General features: G+C 47.0%; 1 protein-coding gene across 6 annotated transcripts; it reads right to left on the reverse strand.

Annotated features, from left to right (window-relative positions):
• Window positions 1–7182: 7182 nt before the first annotated feature.
• Window positions 7183–10564, reverse strand: LOC119277665. Of its 6 annotated transcripts, none has more exons than XR_005137264.1 (3): window positions 8382–10564; window positions 7681–8262; window positions 7183–7552 (listed from the first exon to the last, which is right to left on the reverse strand). XR_005137264.1 is itself a non-coding variant. In XM_037558992.1 (3 exons), the coding sequence occupies exons 1-3, from the start codon at window positions 10525–10527 to the stop codon at window positions 7940–7942; spliced, it is 2382 nt and encodes a 793-aa protein (XP_037414889.1). In that variant the 5' UTR covers window positions 10528–10564; the 3' UTR covers window positions 7183–7939. The 6 variants fall into 6 exon arrangements, 4 of the variants coding, with proteins under 4 accessions (XP_037414889.1, XP_037414870.1, XP_037414879.1 ...); XR_005137263.1 differs by having other exon boundaries at window positions 7667–8262; XM_037558992.1 differs by having other exon boundaries at window positions 7183–8262; window positions 8382–8898; window positions 8986–10564.
• Between the last annotated feature and the right edge of the window lie 1849 nt (window positions 10565–12413).

Here is a 12413-nt window from a genome sequence, read left to right on the forward strand (position 1 = left end):
CCCAAACCCCTGCGCCATAGGATTTAGACCGGCGTGCTGACCTCTCTGTTGTGCCTAGGTAGGGCTGCGACATGTTGGTCTTCCGAGGCCGGGCATGACCTAGAAAAGTGTGTCCGGACAAAGGGGATCGAGCGTGTTGGGAAATGTGGTGCACCCCTGCAGGGAAGTTGATCTATTCGAATAGCCGTGTCCTTCGGTAAAAGGATGACCCGGAGTTGTACCTTGACCCAACTAGAATCGGATACTTAATAAAACACACCCTTCCAAGTGCCAGATACAACCGGTGATCGCTCTCTCACAGGGCGACGAGGGGAGGATCATCGGTTAGGGTTATGCTATGTGATGATACTTGGTGAACTTACCATCTACTCTCTTCTCCTGCTGCAAGATGGAGGTTACCAGAAGCGTAGTCTTCGATAGGACTAGCTATCCCCCTCTTATTCCGGCATTCTGCAGTTCAGTCCACATATGATAGTGGTTTCCATTTGATACCAATGCATACATATGTAGTGTAGCTCCTTCTTGCGAGTACTTTGGATGAGTACTCACAGTTGCTTTGCTCCCCCTTTTCCCCCTTTCTATACTCGATTGCTGCGACCAGACGATGGAGTCCAGGAGCCAGACGCCACCGTCGATGACGACTACTACTACTCGGGAGGTGCCTACTAATACGTGCAGCCCGCTGATGACGACCAGGAGTAGTTTAGGAGGATCCCAGGCAGGAGGCCTGTGCCTCTTTCGATCTGTATCCCATTTTGTGCTAGCCTTCTTAAGGCAAACTTGTTTAACTTATGTCTGTACTCAGATATTGTATTCGAGCCCTCGAGGCCCCTGGCTTGTAATATGATGCTTGTATGACTTATTTTATTTGTAGAGTTGTGTTGTGACATCTTCCCGTGAGTCCTTGATCTTGATCGTACACGTTTGCGTGTATGATTAGTGTATGATTGAATCGGGGGCGTCACATTACCTCTTTCATTGGCCTCCTTTGTATAATATTGCTTACTTCGTCTCTGACGGACTCTAAATCTTGACGATTCACATGCATGACTGAATGGGTTCTAGGCAATCAGATTTGACCTTCATTGGCGAGCTTCCTAGTCTCTCTAGAAGTTCCAGGCCTCTCAACATTTCTATGGCTTCCGCCATTGTGGTGTTGATCACATCATCAAATAGCCACGTAGAGCCTGCTAAAGCCACATTGATATCGTTCCGTTGGACAGCCATAATTGCGCCAAAGCCATTCTCGAAGAAATAAGCATCAACATTGGGTTTGTAAGAGCCACGAGATGGTTTCTCCCACAATATTTCATGTGGTATTGAACTAGAAGGAACAACCTCGTCACTGGCGAAGCTTGATGAAAATTGTTGAGGGGGCTAAACAAAGTTGAGGAGGCGGAGAAGATAAGTTATGCATGAACTGTGAGAAATATTTGATATTTAAGCCTATAATTAGGGGTACGCCTAAGAGTTTTCCTATAGTAGGGGGGCAATAGCCCCCTTTGGCCCAAATGATTCTTCGCCACTGAGCCTAGTAGTTCCTTTAATCGCCATGGGTGCAATATGTTTTCTTTTGAAACCTTCAGACGTTACCACCAAATATACCAGGACTTCCGTTAGACCTGCCCTAGGCTGGGTATTGCATGGGAAAAAGATCTTCCAAGGTGCCCTAGAATAAATACAAAATTCAATTAGAGCTACTGGGCAATAAATTATGGTTACTCAACCTAATAGGCAAGAGGTTCTTTAGTGGACATGAGCTCAATAATTTAGTATGTATATGTTTTCTGAAAAGCTAGATTGTCTTCGTCTCCTGCCTAACCGATGGTATAAACAACGGTTCTCTACTGGTCATTGTGCTTGCCTTGATGCATCTTTTCTGATATATGCACCAAAGAAGAAAGTATGAAGACATTTTATTTGCCTTTTTTGTTGTTGGATGATAGAACCATCATCTAGCACCAAGCAAACATATGGTGAGGATTGTTATAGCAGGCTATGCTCCTCTACAAGGCATTTGATAAAACATTGCTTCTACTTCTTTTCTAGATTACTCTAACAGATTAATATGTCTATGAAGGTTAGGTTCCCAAGTTTTCTAAGCATTTCTTGCAGCAATACTATTTATGTAAGAGAATTTTTGTACTTGCTGGTTTCAAGATTAATGATTAGTAACCTCCTATCTTATCATGGTCTATATTTTATTTATAGCTGTTTTCATGCCATCTGATATAGCATCGAAAACCCAAACTTTTGGGCGGTCCTCTAGCTTCCAAGTGTTTCTTACTGCCATTTTACCATTATTGTAGAAATTGCCTTCTATCGAGACTGCCAAGACCATTATTGTTAGTATTGTGAATCCTTTCTATATGACAGAGGTAAGTTATGTGGAATATGTATTGGTTAAATCATTGAGTTGTACTCCCTTCATCCCAAAATTCTTGTCTTAAATTTGTCTAGATGCGGATGTATCTAACACTAAAATGTAACTAGATACAGAGTGTGGTGTTTTGGTGACCAGGCTCATCTGCACCCGTCCAGAAAAAAAATCACAAAAACATTCAAAAACATTCAAAAATTCCAATTTTTTTGCATGGTAGAAAATTTATCACGTGAGGTTCCGCTCAAATTTTTAGATCATTTGGGCTTCTGTGAAGCTCTCAGCAAAAAAGACAAACCGGGTCAGAATAGTGCATGAACAGTAAACATTTTTACAGACCTCGAATTTGTCTTTTTTTCCGAGAGCTGCTCAGACGTCCAAATGATTTGAAAATTGAAGTGTACCCCCACGCATCAAATTATCTACCACACAAAAAAATGATTTTTTTGAATTTTTCTAGTATTTATTTTGATTTGTTTCGTAAGGACGGGTGCAACTGAGCCTGGGCTCATAAGTGGATTACCACTAGATACATCTGTATTTAGGAAAATCTAAGACAAGAATTTTGGAACGGAGGGAGTATGATTTTTTAGACGTATAGTGCAAGTACAAGTCTCAGTTCCACATATTGTTCTAAAAGTTACTGTATAATGGCCTACTTTGCTGCTAGACATGTTGCAAGTAAAGGGTGTTCTCACACCATTATACTTTAAGTCAAAAACACAAAAGGCTCACAGAAAAACTTACTTCAGTTATTGACCCTTGGTCTTGAAGAGAAGGAAAGGATCTATTGACAAATTAACAAATAGCCAACAGAAAAATGGTAGGGTGAAAAACGGCGCGGCAAGGCGTGCATATGCTTCTAGTAAATATTAAAGTTGTCGAAATGAAATTATCAACATAAATAATGAGAAGGAGATTCAAGACAAATTATAAGAGAACACAAATTTATTAATATAACTTCCAACAATCGAGAAAACACATGGCCATCTAGCTTTTTCTAATGCATAATTCATATCCAGCTTCTAAAATAATAATATATCACAACCTCTTGCAATGGTCTTCAAAATTAAATCACAATGCAGCAAACTCTGCACATAAAAAGATTAGTTGATTCAAAATACAATTGCAAAGTGGGATTTGCAGCAGGGAGAATGCATCTAATCTGAAAACGGGGGTTCCACACCTGTACCAACATTCATGTTCATCCATAGCTTATATGCAGTTATGCTCAGCAAGTTCATCATACCACAACATCATGAGAAAATTCCTTATATAACACTGTTTTAAATATTGTTTCCCTATTTGACACTCGAAATTTCTTTCTTCCCTATCTAACAGTGTGTCTAAATTTTATTCCCTTTACAACACTTTCGTCCATTTTAAGCCTTAACGGTGTTAAATGACATCTGAAAAGTCCTATTTGCCCCTTATGAAGTATGTGACCAAAATTTAACCCCACTAGATGAAGCTTATATGGATGACCGATCCCCAATTTACTAGATTAAAAGTAATCAATTATTAGTCTTTGACAATGATAAAGCAGTAGGATAAAAGACGTACGTGATTGAAGCTAAAACGGAAGAACATAAGTACTACGTACTTTACCTCCTAGGTGACCGAGTAATTAAACAATGATTAGTTGGTTAGTATGTGCATGTGCTGACCGAGTAATGTGTTAGTGTTCACCCGCAAAAGAAAAGTAATGTGTTAGTGGCCTAGGTTATAGTGCGTGAGTGGCAGAATATTAGGGCCAGCTTGTGGCTCGGCTGTGTGTGTGGGTGTTATGTATGGCATTTTAATTATTTTGGTTGTGTTAATGAGTGGAAGTGAAAAATGTAGGATATGTGTTTCCACTCGGAGAGAAAGCAAAGCTAGTTCTTTCCTAGGTGAAATGTACTCCCCCATAAGGAAATATAAGAACGTTGCTTAAAATAATAGTAAAAGCCAACAGCTGGCTTCGCCATTGCCGGCAAGTACGCTTACGTATTTGAATACCGTGCGCTGGACGGGCCGCGTACACATACATCTATGCATATCTAAATACCCGTGTGTACCCAGCTAAAGAAGAGGAGCTCAGTATCCGCAAGAAAAAAAAAAGAGGAGCTGAGAAAGGTAATGGGCACGCGTCATGTACTTTACCTCCTAGACTCGCATCAACAGAAACTCACACATAAGGAGACGTCCCCGCAGCGGCACGTACAAAAAAGGCTAAGCACTCGATCGATTTTCCATAGAAATTGGCTCACACGCATAGCAAAACGAGTTGGCTCGATACACACATACACGTAAAATTTTGGTCACATATCACATAAGGGGCAAATAGGTCTTTTCACGTATGATTTAACACCAGTAAGGCTTAAAATGGACGAAAGTATTATAAAGGGCATAAAATTTAAACTCGAAGTTAAATAAGGAATGAAATGTTTTTCAGTGTTAAATAAGGCAACAAATTTTAAAACAGTGTTAAATAAAGAATTCTCTCCAACATCATAGTGGACCTTGCCATCTTGCTGCATTGCTATCCTCTACCCAACCTCCTCAGTGATCATCACTATCCTAATATGCACATGTGGAAAGAAGAAAGTACACAGTGCCTGAAAAATAGTACTAGTTGGCAGTATAAAAAAACTTGGTAGTTCTAAATATAATTGCAAAGTGGGGTTTACAGCAAAGACAATGTACCTAACCCGGAAATGGTACTTTCACATTCATCTTCATCTATACAGCTTACGCTGAACATGCTCATTGTGGCACAACATTATAGATAACCTATCATATGCTCAACCTCGTCAACAATCAGCATTATCCTCATGCGCACACATGGACAAGAAGATAGTACCTTTCACCGGGAAATAAAACTTGGCAGTTTGGAGTTCCGACTTCCAACATAATACAAGAGGATTATTAGCGCGTGGTGCTATTAATTTGGAAAAGATGATAGCCTCCAAAAGATGTCATAATTTTAAACATCAAATAAATTATAGGCTACAAATTGTTACATGGCATCTTCACGGGACGTGGAGACAGGAACGCACCTGCCTCCTCCCGAGTCGCCCTCGTGTAGCGGCCGGGAGGCTCCTAGATCCCGTCGCCCGGCCTCCCCTCCTCCTCCTCCTCCTCCCTCGTCGCCGCCTGTGGGCGCGGCAGGGCGAAGCCTTGCCGTCGCCGGCGGCAGTGGGGACTCGGGGCCCTCCCGCTCGTGAGGGGCTAGCGCGGGCTGGCGCCCCCGGACCGGAGCGTGGTGTTCGGCCGGACGTCATGACGGGGGGTGGCGGCGCTCCGGCGACTCCATACCTCCACGGTAGGCAGCTTCAAGGTCTGAGGCGTCGCGGTCGTCAGGGACGGCGGCGGCGCGGCCGGATCAGGGCCCAGGCGTGGGCTTGGTCTCCGGGTCGCGGTCGGCGCGATGGCGGGTGCGGCACGTCGGCAGCTGGGCGGATCTGCGGATTCCATCCTTGTTTGGTCCTTGACGACACGGGCAACTTCGAGGGAAACCCTAGATCTCCTTGGGATCGAGCGATGGCGGTGCTTTTGCGTCGTAGTCCCTCTTCAGGGCGTCGTTTTGGAATTTGCTACGGTTGAAGGGACCAACGACGCCGACGGCGCACGCCCGGTGGCGCAAGTGCCGATGAAAATCGCGCCGACTACTATCATGGTGGACGATGGCAGCGTCTTTGATGTCATTTCCTTGTCAGGGCACCGTCGTTGCAGTTTGCATCATCAGGCTCGGGATGCTCCGGGGGAAACCCTAGATCTGGGTCTCCCGGATTGGACGATGATGGCGTTCTCTGTATCGCTTTCCCTCCTAGGGGCATCGTTTTGGAGCAAGTGATGAATGGAGGTGGCAAGAGGAGGAGCGGTGTTACATCTACCGCAAGGCCGACGGCGGATCACGGCGCTGCGGAGTTTCGACGATGGGCGCGCGTGGATGAACACGCACAGGATGATGGCGTTGTCTGGCGTTGTGATGGCGTCGACGGCAGGCCTGGCAAGGTTGATGTAGCAGTACAACACTGAAGATGGATTGGTGGCAGGTGGCTGCGGCGGCCTCATACCCGGGAGGCGTCCTGGTTGAGGAGTGCGCCGGACTGGTGGGTGCCCACCCGGCAGGCGTCCTGGTTGGGACCTCAGGTCTTAGATGTTAGGTTTGGCTGCGAGGTTTGTTTGGTATTAGCTCAGACTATCAGCATCCCTTCATCAACTGGATAGGAGTAGCGACACATGTTGCCTAGACGGTGGCTTTAGTCTTACTATTGTATGACTTTGTAAGGTCGTGTGTGAATAATTAATAAAGTGGCTGCATGCATCGTCCAGATGCAGAGGCCGGGGGTCCTTCTCCTTTTCTAAAAAAACAAATTGTTACATCGAGATTAAGAACCCTTCTTGCACTTGTTGTTATAGAAACAACTTTCAATTACAAGCCTAAAATTTTCCAAGATTAAGAAACGATCCTAGACCTTCACTAGTCCAAATCGTCTGGTTGAAAACATAATTCATAGTTTCATACTATCATATAATTGGTCCATCAACCAGATGACACCATTCCAAAACATGCTGCTAGTTAAAATAGACAAAGGGGTTACCACTATCTGTGAAAAGCTCAGAGAGGAACTTCTCACATGCTACAATTATACATTAAGTTCATCATTAGTCACATATCGTAACAAGGGTAGTGAGGACGAGCAGCATCAATTTGTGCAATCAGTTCAAGAGAGAATTATCATTTCACACTGATCCCAGCTTTACATGAGGCTTGGAAAAAAGACTCACAATTGAAAACAAAATTAGTAATAAATATGGACTAAGGGAGAATTTCACAAATACAACAGAACGTTCAGGTAAATCATTCGTAAGCTGGTCCAAGCAATCATAGTATCATAATCAAAAACATATATGCACCTAGCTTATTAACTTGCAGTTTTAACTTTTTAGGCATAAGCTGTCCTTATATCCGTCGACAGTCTCATTCTCAGCACAAAGCTCTTGTTTTCTCATGCACAAAAGGCAGACAGCCAAACAGGGCCAGGTTTTCATTAAAGCCATCAAGCAGATCACAGAACTACAGATAACATTATCATCTACCACTACTGCTAATTTCGCTCAGAATTAACTCTCCTTTGTCCACCCCCTAATTCCAACCTCTGGATCAGGTCATTGGTCCTTCCGTCGCTGCAGGAAGAAAACCAGCTTTGTATCAGTAGGATGCGAGTATATTCGGTTCTGAGACACAACCAGATGAATTGTATGAACTTCACTACGCCATGTGGGCAGCGCTAAACGTACTGAGATGGCCGCACCCATCAAGAGGTGCCGACCGATGCTTAATGTCTGCAAGCGTTGCCTCGTAGATAGTCATGTCCCTCCTTTGCCAGCCTTGGAGCACTCATCCATCCTCCCTCCCTCCCTCTCTCCCCGGACGCGTAAATGTCGGTTTCACCACATGGACAGACTATGATGAACGGCCCAAGGAACCAAAGTTAATCTAAAGGCTAAGAAGATCAGCTTATAGCTGATACCGAAGTCTAGCAACAAACCTGTACCGAGTAAAGTCACGCCTCAGGTTTTTGAGGGGCTTCCATCCCTCAAGGCCCCAAGGGCCTGCGCTGCTGCAATCTCTTCCTTCAGAGAATCAATTACTTTTTGCAACACAACCATTTCAGCTTCTCGAGCAGCAGAAGCCTCCTCAATCATTTCCCTCGTCCCAACTTCACGCCTTGGTAGGTAAGCTCCTTGATCCGCATTCGTTCCAGTTGCATCTCTTTCCTGAGCATCTTTCACCGGCCCAATTGGTCTAAGGTAGTAAAGTGTTTTAGTTGAAACCCTCTTGACCAATTCAGGATTTGCATCCACTGGATTGCTAGAATACGTCTTATTGTTTCCTACAAAAAATTTAAAGATAAAAGGAAGGAAGGCTGCATTAGCACTAGTTTGTTGTGATGTTTAATTTGCCTTTTGTCTGGATTGAAAGATAGAACTGCCACTCCATGAATTCTCATACCTGAGCCCTTCCTGTTGACCACTAAGCAATCTTCCATAAGGGTATCTGATTGTTGGTTTGATGCTGATGCATCTTCATTAGCTTTTTCATTACCTTCCCTCGGCATTGCACCCACCTCACGTTCCTTGCCCACTGATTCGTCAAACTCTTCATCACTGATCAAAACGATGTCTTCAAGACTTGGCTGCACATGACCTACAGTTGCACCCACCTCATGTTCCTTGCCCACTGATTCGTCAAACTCTTCATCAAGCATCACCACGATGTCTTCAAGACTTGGCTGCACATGACCCACAGTTGCCCCAATAGCTTTTCTGTTGGTTGTGCTTACTGCTCGCTTGACAAGGTGACGGGGAGCTACTTCACCATGTTCTGAGCTGCTATTCTGTTTAGCGAAGACATCAGGTGAAGCTTGTTTCACATTTTTAGTTTGTGTGCCCTTTCTTACACATCTCAGGGTCGAATCATCCGCAATTTGTGCTGACTCGGCAACTTCCGCAAGATGTTCCAGGGTACCCTGAATGGTGTCCAGGCCATTAAGTTTTTCAACAGGAGGAATATCAGTCTGTGGAACCTCGACAGTATTTAATCTCGAAAAAAATACCTCGAAAGTATCTGGCCGAGACATCCCTGGGAGCACATGCTGCTTCTTGCCCGAATTATCATCATGAAGCACCTCCATGTTTTTGTCCCTTGGGCCAACCAAAACAGGGAATTCCTTCGAATTTACATTGTTATCAATGGCAGTATCACACCCAGAAGCGTATGGCCTCCACCATCGTGTGTACTCAAACGTCACAGCCAGAGTATACTGTGGAACGATGAAGGCGAAATTGCTAGGCTCCATGAAGTATGTTCCCCAAGCAATCTTCCAGTCCGAGTTAACACGGGCAACAGATCCAGGCACGTCCTGATCGAAGCCAAGCTGCCTTGCAACACGATGAGGATTGTACTGCTCAATGCAGCGCATGCCTACAAGCTCGCAAGCACGCAGACACTGCGCAAACGATAGCAGTTGTAGGCTTCTTGCCATGTCCCGGCCATGAACCCAAGAGCAGCTCTTCTTGGGAGACGGAGCAAAGCTGAAGCTTCCATAGGGCCTCCACTCAAACTCCATTGGCAACATGAGCACTCTGTGGAGATTTATGGGGTCAGTTACCTTGTGGACTTGATGCCACCGGGCGGCCCAAGGCTGGTGACGAGCGACGGGGTCGAGAGTGGTCGCCATTTCAGGGCGAAGCTCCGGGAACCTGGCCAAGACCCAGAGCTGCAGGATGTGCAGCGGCGCCCACCCCACGAACGGCTGGTATCTCTTGCCCGAATTGATGTAGCGGTTCAGCGCCGAGAGGTCGCTGTAGATGCTGGCGAGAGCGGCGGGTCCGAGCGCCACGCACCCGCCGCGCGCCAGCCGGGCGGCCACGGGGAGCACCTCCGCCCGGACCACGTCGAACGGCGGCGCCGGCAGCACGAAGAGCGACAGCCACATGGCCAGGAACGCGCCGTGCTCCAGTAACCCGGTGGCGCCGCCGTCGCCCGCGGCGGGCCCCTCTCCCGCCGGGGGCTCGAGGAACGGCATCGCCCACGCGGAGTGGTCCGGTCTCTGGCTGTCGCTCCGGTAGAGCGCGCGGCGAACGGCCTCGAGCGCCTCCACGTCCTCCCGGAGCGCGCCCTTCGGCGGCGCGCGCACGGGCCTGCCGAGCAAGGGCAGCCCCCCGAGCACGGCCACGTCCTCCAGCGTCACCGTCGCCTCGCCCCAGGGGAACACGAACGTGTTGGTCTCGGCGGACCAGATGGCGGCGAGCTGGAGCATCGCGCGCTCGTCGCGCCGCACCCGACAGGTGGTCGCGAGGATGGCGTCCTGGATCCCAATCTTCCGCCACAGGGGCTCGCACCGCGGGCGGAGCTTGGCCACCCACCGCGTCCACAGATTTGGAGCTTCCGCCCAGCCCTTGAACTCGACCTGGAGCCCGTCGGTGAGAATAGGGCCAGCGTTGCGGGGCGGAGGGGGTAGAGGGGGGCGCTGGCCGGCGCCCGCGCGGGGGTGGAGGAAGTGGGCCAGTCGAACGGTGGGGGTTGACGTATCGGCGCCGCTGGAGATGACTGGGACAGCGGACTCTTGGACAAGGAGCTGCTCGCCGCCGGCCATGGCGGTGGCCGGTGGGGTTGGTGGTCCGGTCTGGGGTTCTGGGCTTTGAGGACGGAGCAGGTGCGCACTCATATCGCCCCTGATTAAGGCCTCTTAGTTTTTCTTTTTTGCCTAAAAAGGTCATAAATGTTTTTTACAGGATTTTTGGCGGTTCGAATACTCTTTTAACATTTTTTTTGCATGGTCATATGTGTCTCATTCATATCATAAAGATTAAAATATAAGTCACATAAAGACTGACATGACAAAACTAAGAAGATAGCACAACATTTCTGAGCTTGACACCAACGCCCGTCACCTGCCTACGGCATCACCATAGCAGCCACCGAAAAAAATAAATAACGGATCACCTTCTCAGCCGAGCTCAATGCAGCTCCGCTTTGCGGACCTCCAAGGTGGTTCGCCAAAGGCGAAACCATTGTCGTTTGAACGAATCAGACCGGGGCAACATCCCAGACACGCCATCGAACTCCAGATCTGACACCCTCACATGACTAAGACGTCGGAGAAGGAAACCATACATGCCGTCCACAAACCACGAGCCTAGCACACGTTTCGTCTTCCAGATGTCGTCGATGCAGACCACAATCTGCATCCGCTCCTCGACTACCTCCCAAGCTCCACATCGACGTTGGAGCAGACGCCCTCGCAACGACGGAGCCCTAGGACACATGTCCATCACAAGGATGCCGCCGCCGTCATGACATCCCTACTTGAACAGACTGGTTCTCAGATCCTTCACCAACCATAGAGACGATCGCTTCGCCGGAGAAGAATCCGAAACTTCTTTATTCAGCATTGTCATCGTCGTCGCCGTCGAAGCCAAGACGTCGAACAATCCAAAACCCTAAACTTTTTGGACCCTAAAACCTAAAGTTATAAACGATCCACACGCGACCCCCCTCACCACCGAGGACCAAAAGGTCGCCGGTGGAGGAGAGCCGCCGGAAGATGGCGCAGGAAGGAACGGCTCTTCTGTGGCGGCGGCTAGGTTTCTTGCTACAGGAGGAAAACCCCCGAATCTCTTTTGACATCCTTAAAAAACTTTTTTGACCTGTAGCACCGGATCATATAAAAATCTACTGTATAGTCCGTATTTTACTGAGGAATCATTTGTACATTCGATAGAAAAATTATAATTTTTGAGAAGCGTCCTGGGGCTTGCTGGTGGACAGGACAGATGATGTGTCGCCACTCGCCAGCCCGGGCTCCCTTGCACAGTTCTAGTAGCGTCGGGTCCGTTTGGTTTAGGGTCTGTGACCGACGGAGCCGCAATAAAAAATCAGCGAGCGGCCCGCAAAGATTTGGCTGCATCGCCGTCAGTCATCATCACCAAAATATTGGCCCGCCCAACCGACCCCGAACGCCCCAGTGCAATTCTCGCTAATTCACGGGGTGGGGGCTGGAAAACTCTGGCCAGATAATTTGGCAGCGCGGCTCACGTCCCGCTCTTTACGTGGGCCTCCTTCGGTGTTTGTTCAAAAAAGGTTTCCAGTGCAGCCCATTAATCTCGCACAAGGAACGCTGTTTTTTTTAAGATAGTAACGTCTCTATGAACGCACACTCAATTTTTATGATGAGTATCTCTAAAAAAACTAATCCGTCAAATCATCTTAGCATTGAGTCTCTTACCACGTAATCCGAATGCCTGAAATAAATCCAAAAATATGCTAGTAGCGGTGTTAAATTTAGGATTTGAATTCTGATGAACTGAGAGAATAACATTATTTATCTAATCATTCAACCATAAGTTGTTGTGTCGCGTGTTCACTGCAGAAAGCAAAAGCATCACGTACATGCGGCTGTTTTTTTAACCTTTTTTTATGCTGGGTTAGTTCCCTATAAAATAAACTTATTAGTACTTCTTTTCTAAAACAAAAACTCCA

Source organism: Triticum dicoccoides, chromosome 1A, assembly GCF_002162155.2.
Source record: "Triticum dicoccoides isolate Atlit2015 ecotype Zavitan chromosome 1A, WEW_v2.0, whole genome shotgun sequence".
NCBI classification, from domain to species: domain Eukaryota; kingdom Viridiplantae; phylum Streptophyta; class Magnoliopsida; order Poales; family Poaceae; genus Triticum; species Triticum dicoccoides.

Bases quoted from the DNA above. Each gene is read 5' to 3' on its own strand.
- LOC119277665 (XM_037558973.1), bottom strand. From the start codon at position 10,527: ATGGCCGGCGGCGAGCAGCTCCTTGTCCAAGAGTCCGCTGTCCCAGTC. The intron at 8,263-8,381 runs GTATGAGAATTC...AATTTTTTGTAG, and splicing joins GGTCAACAGGAAGGGCTCAG to GAAACAATAAGACGTATTCT.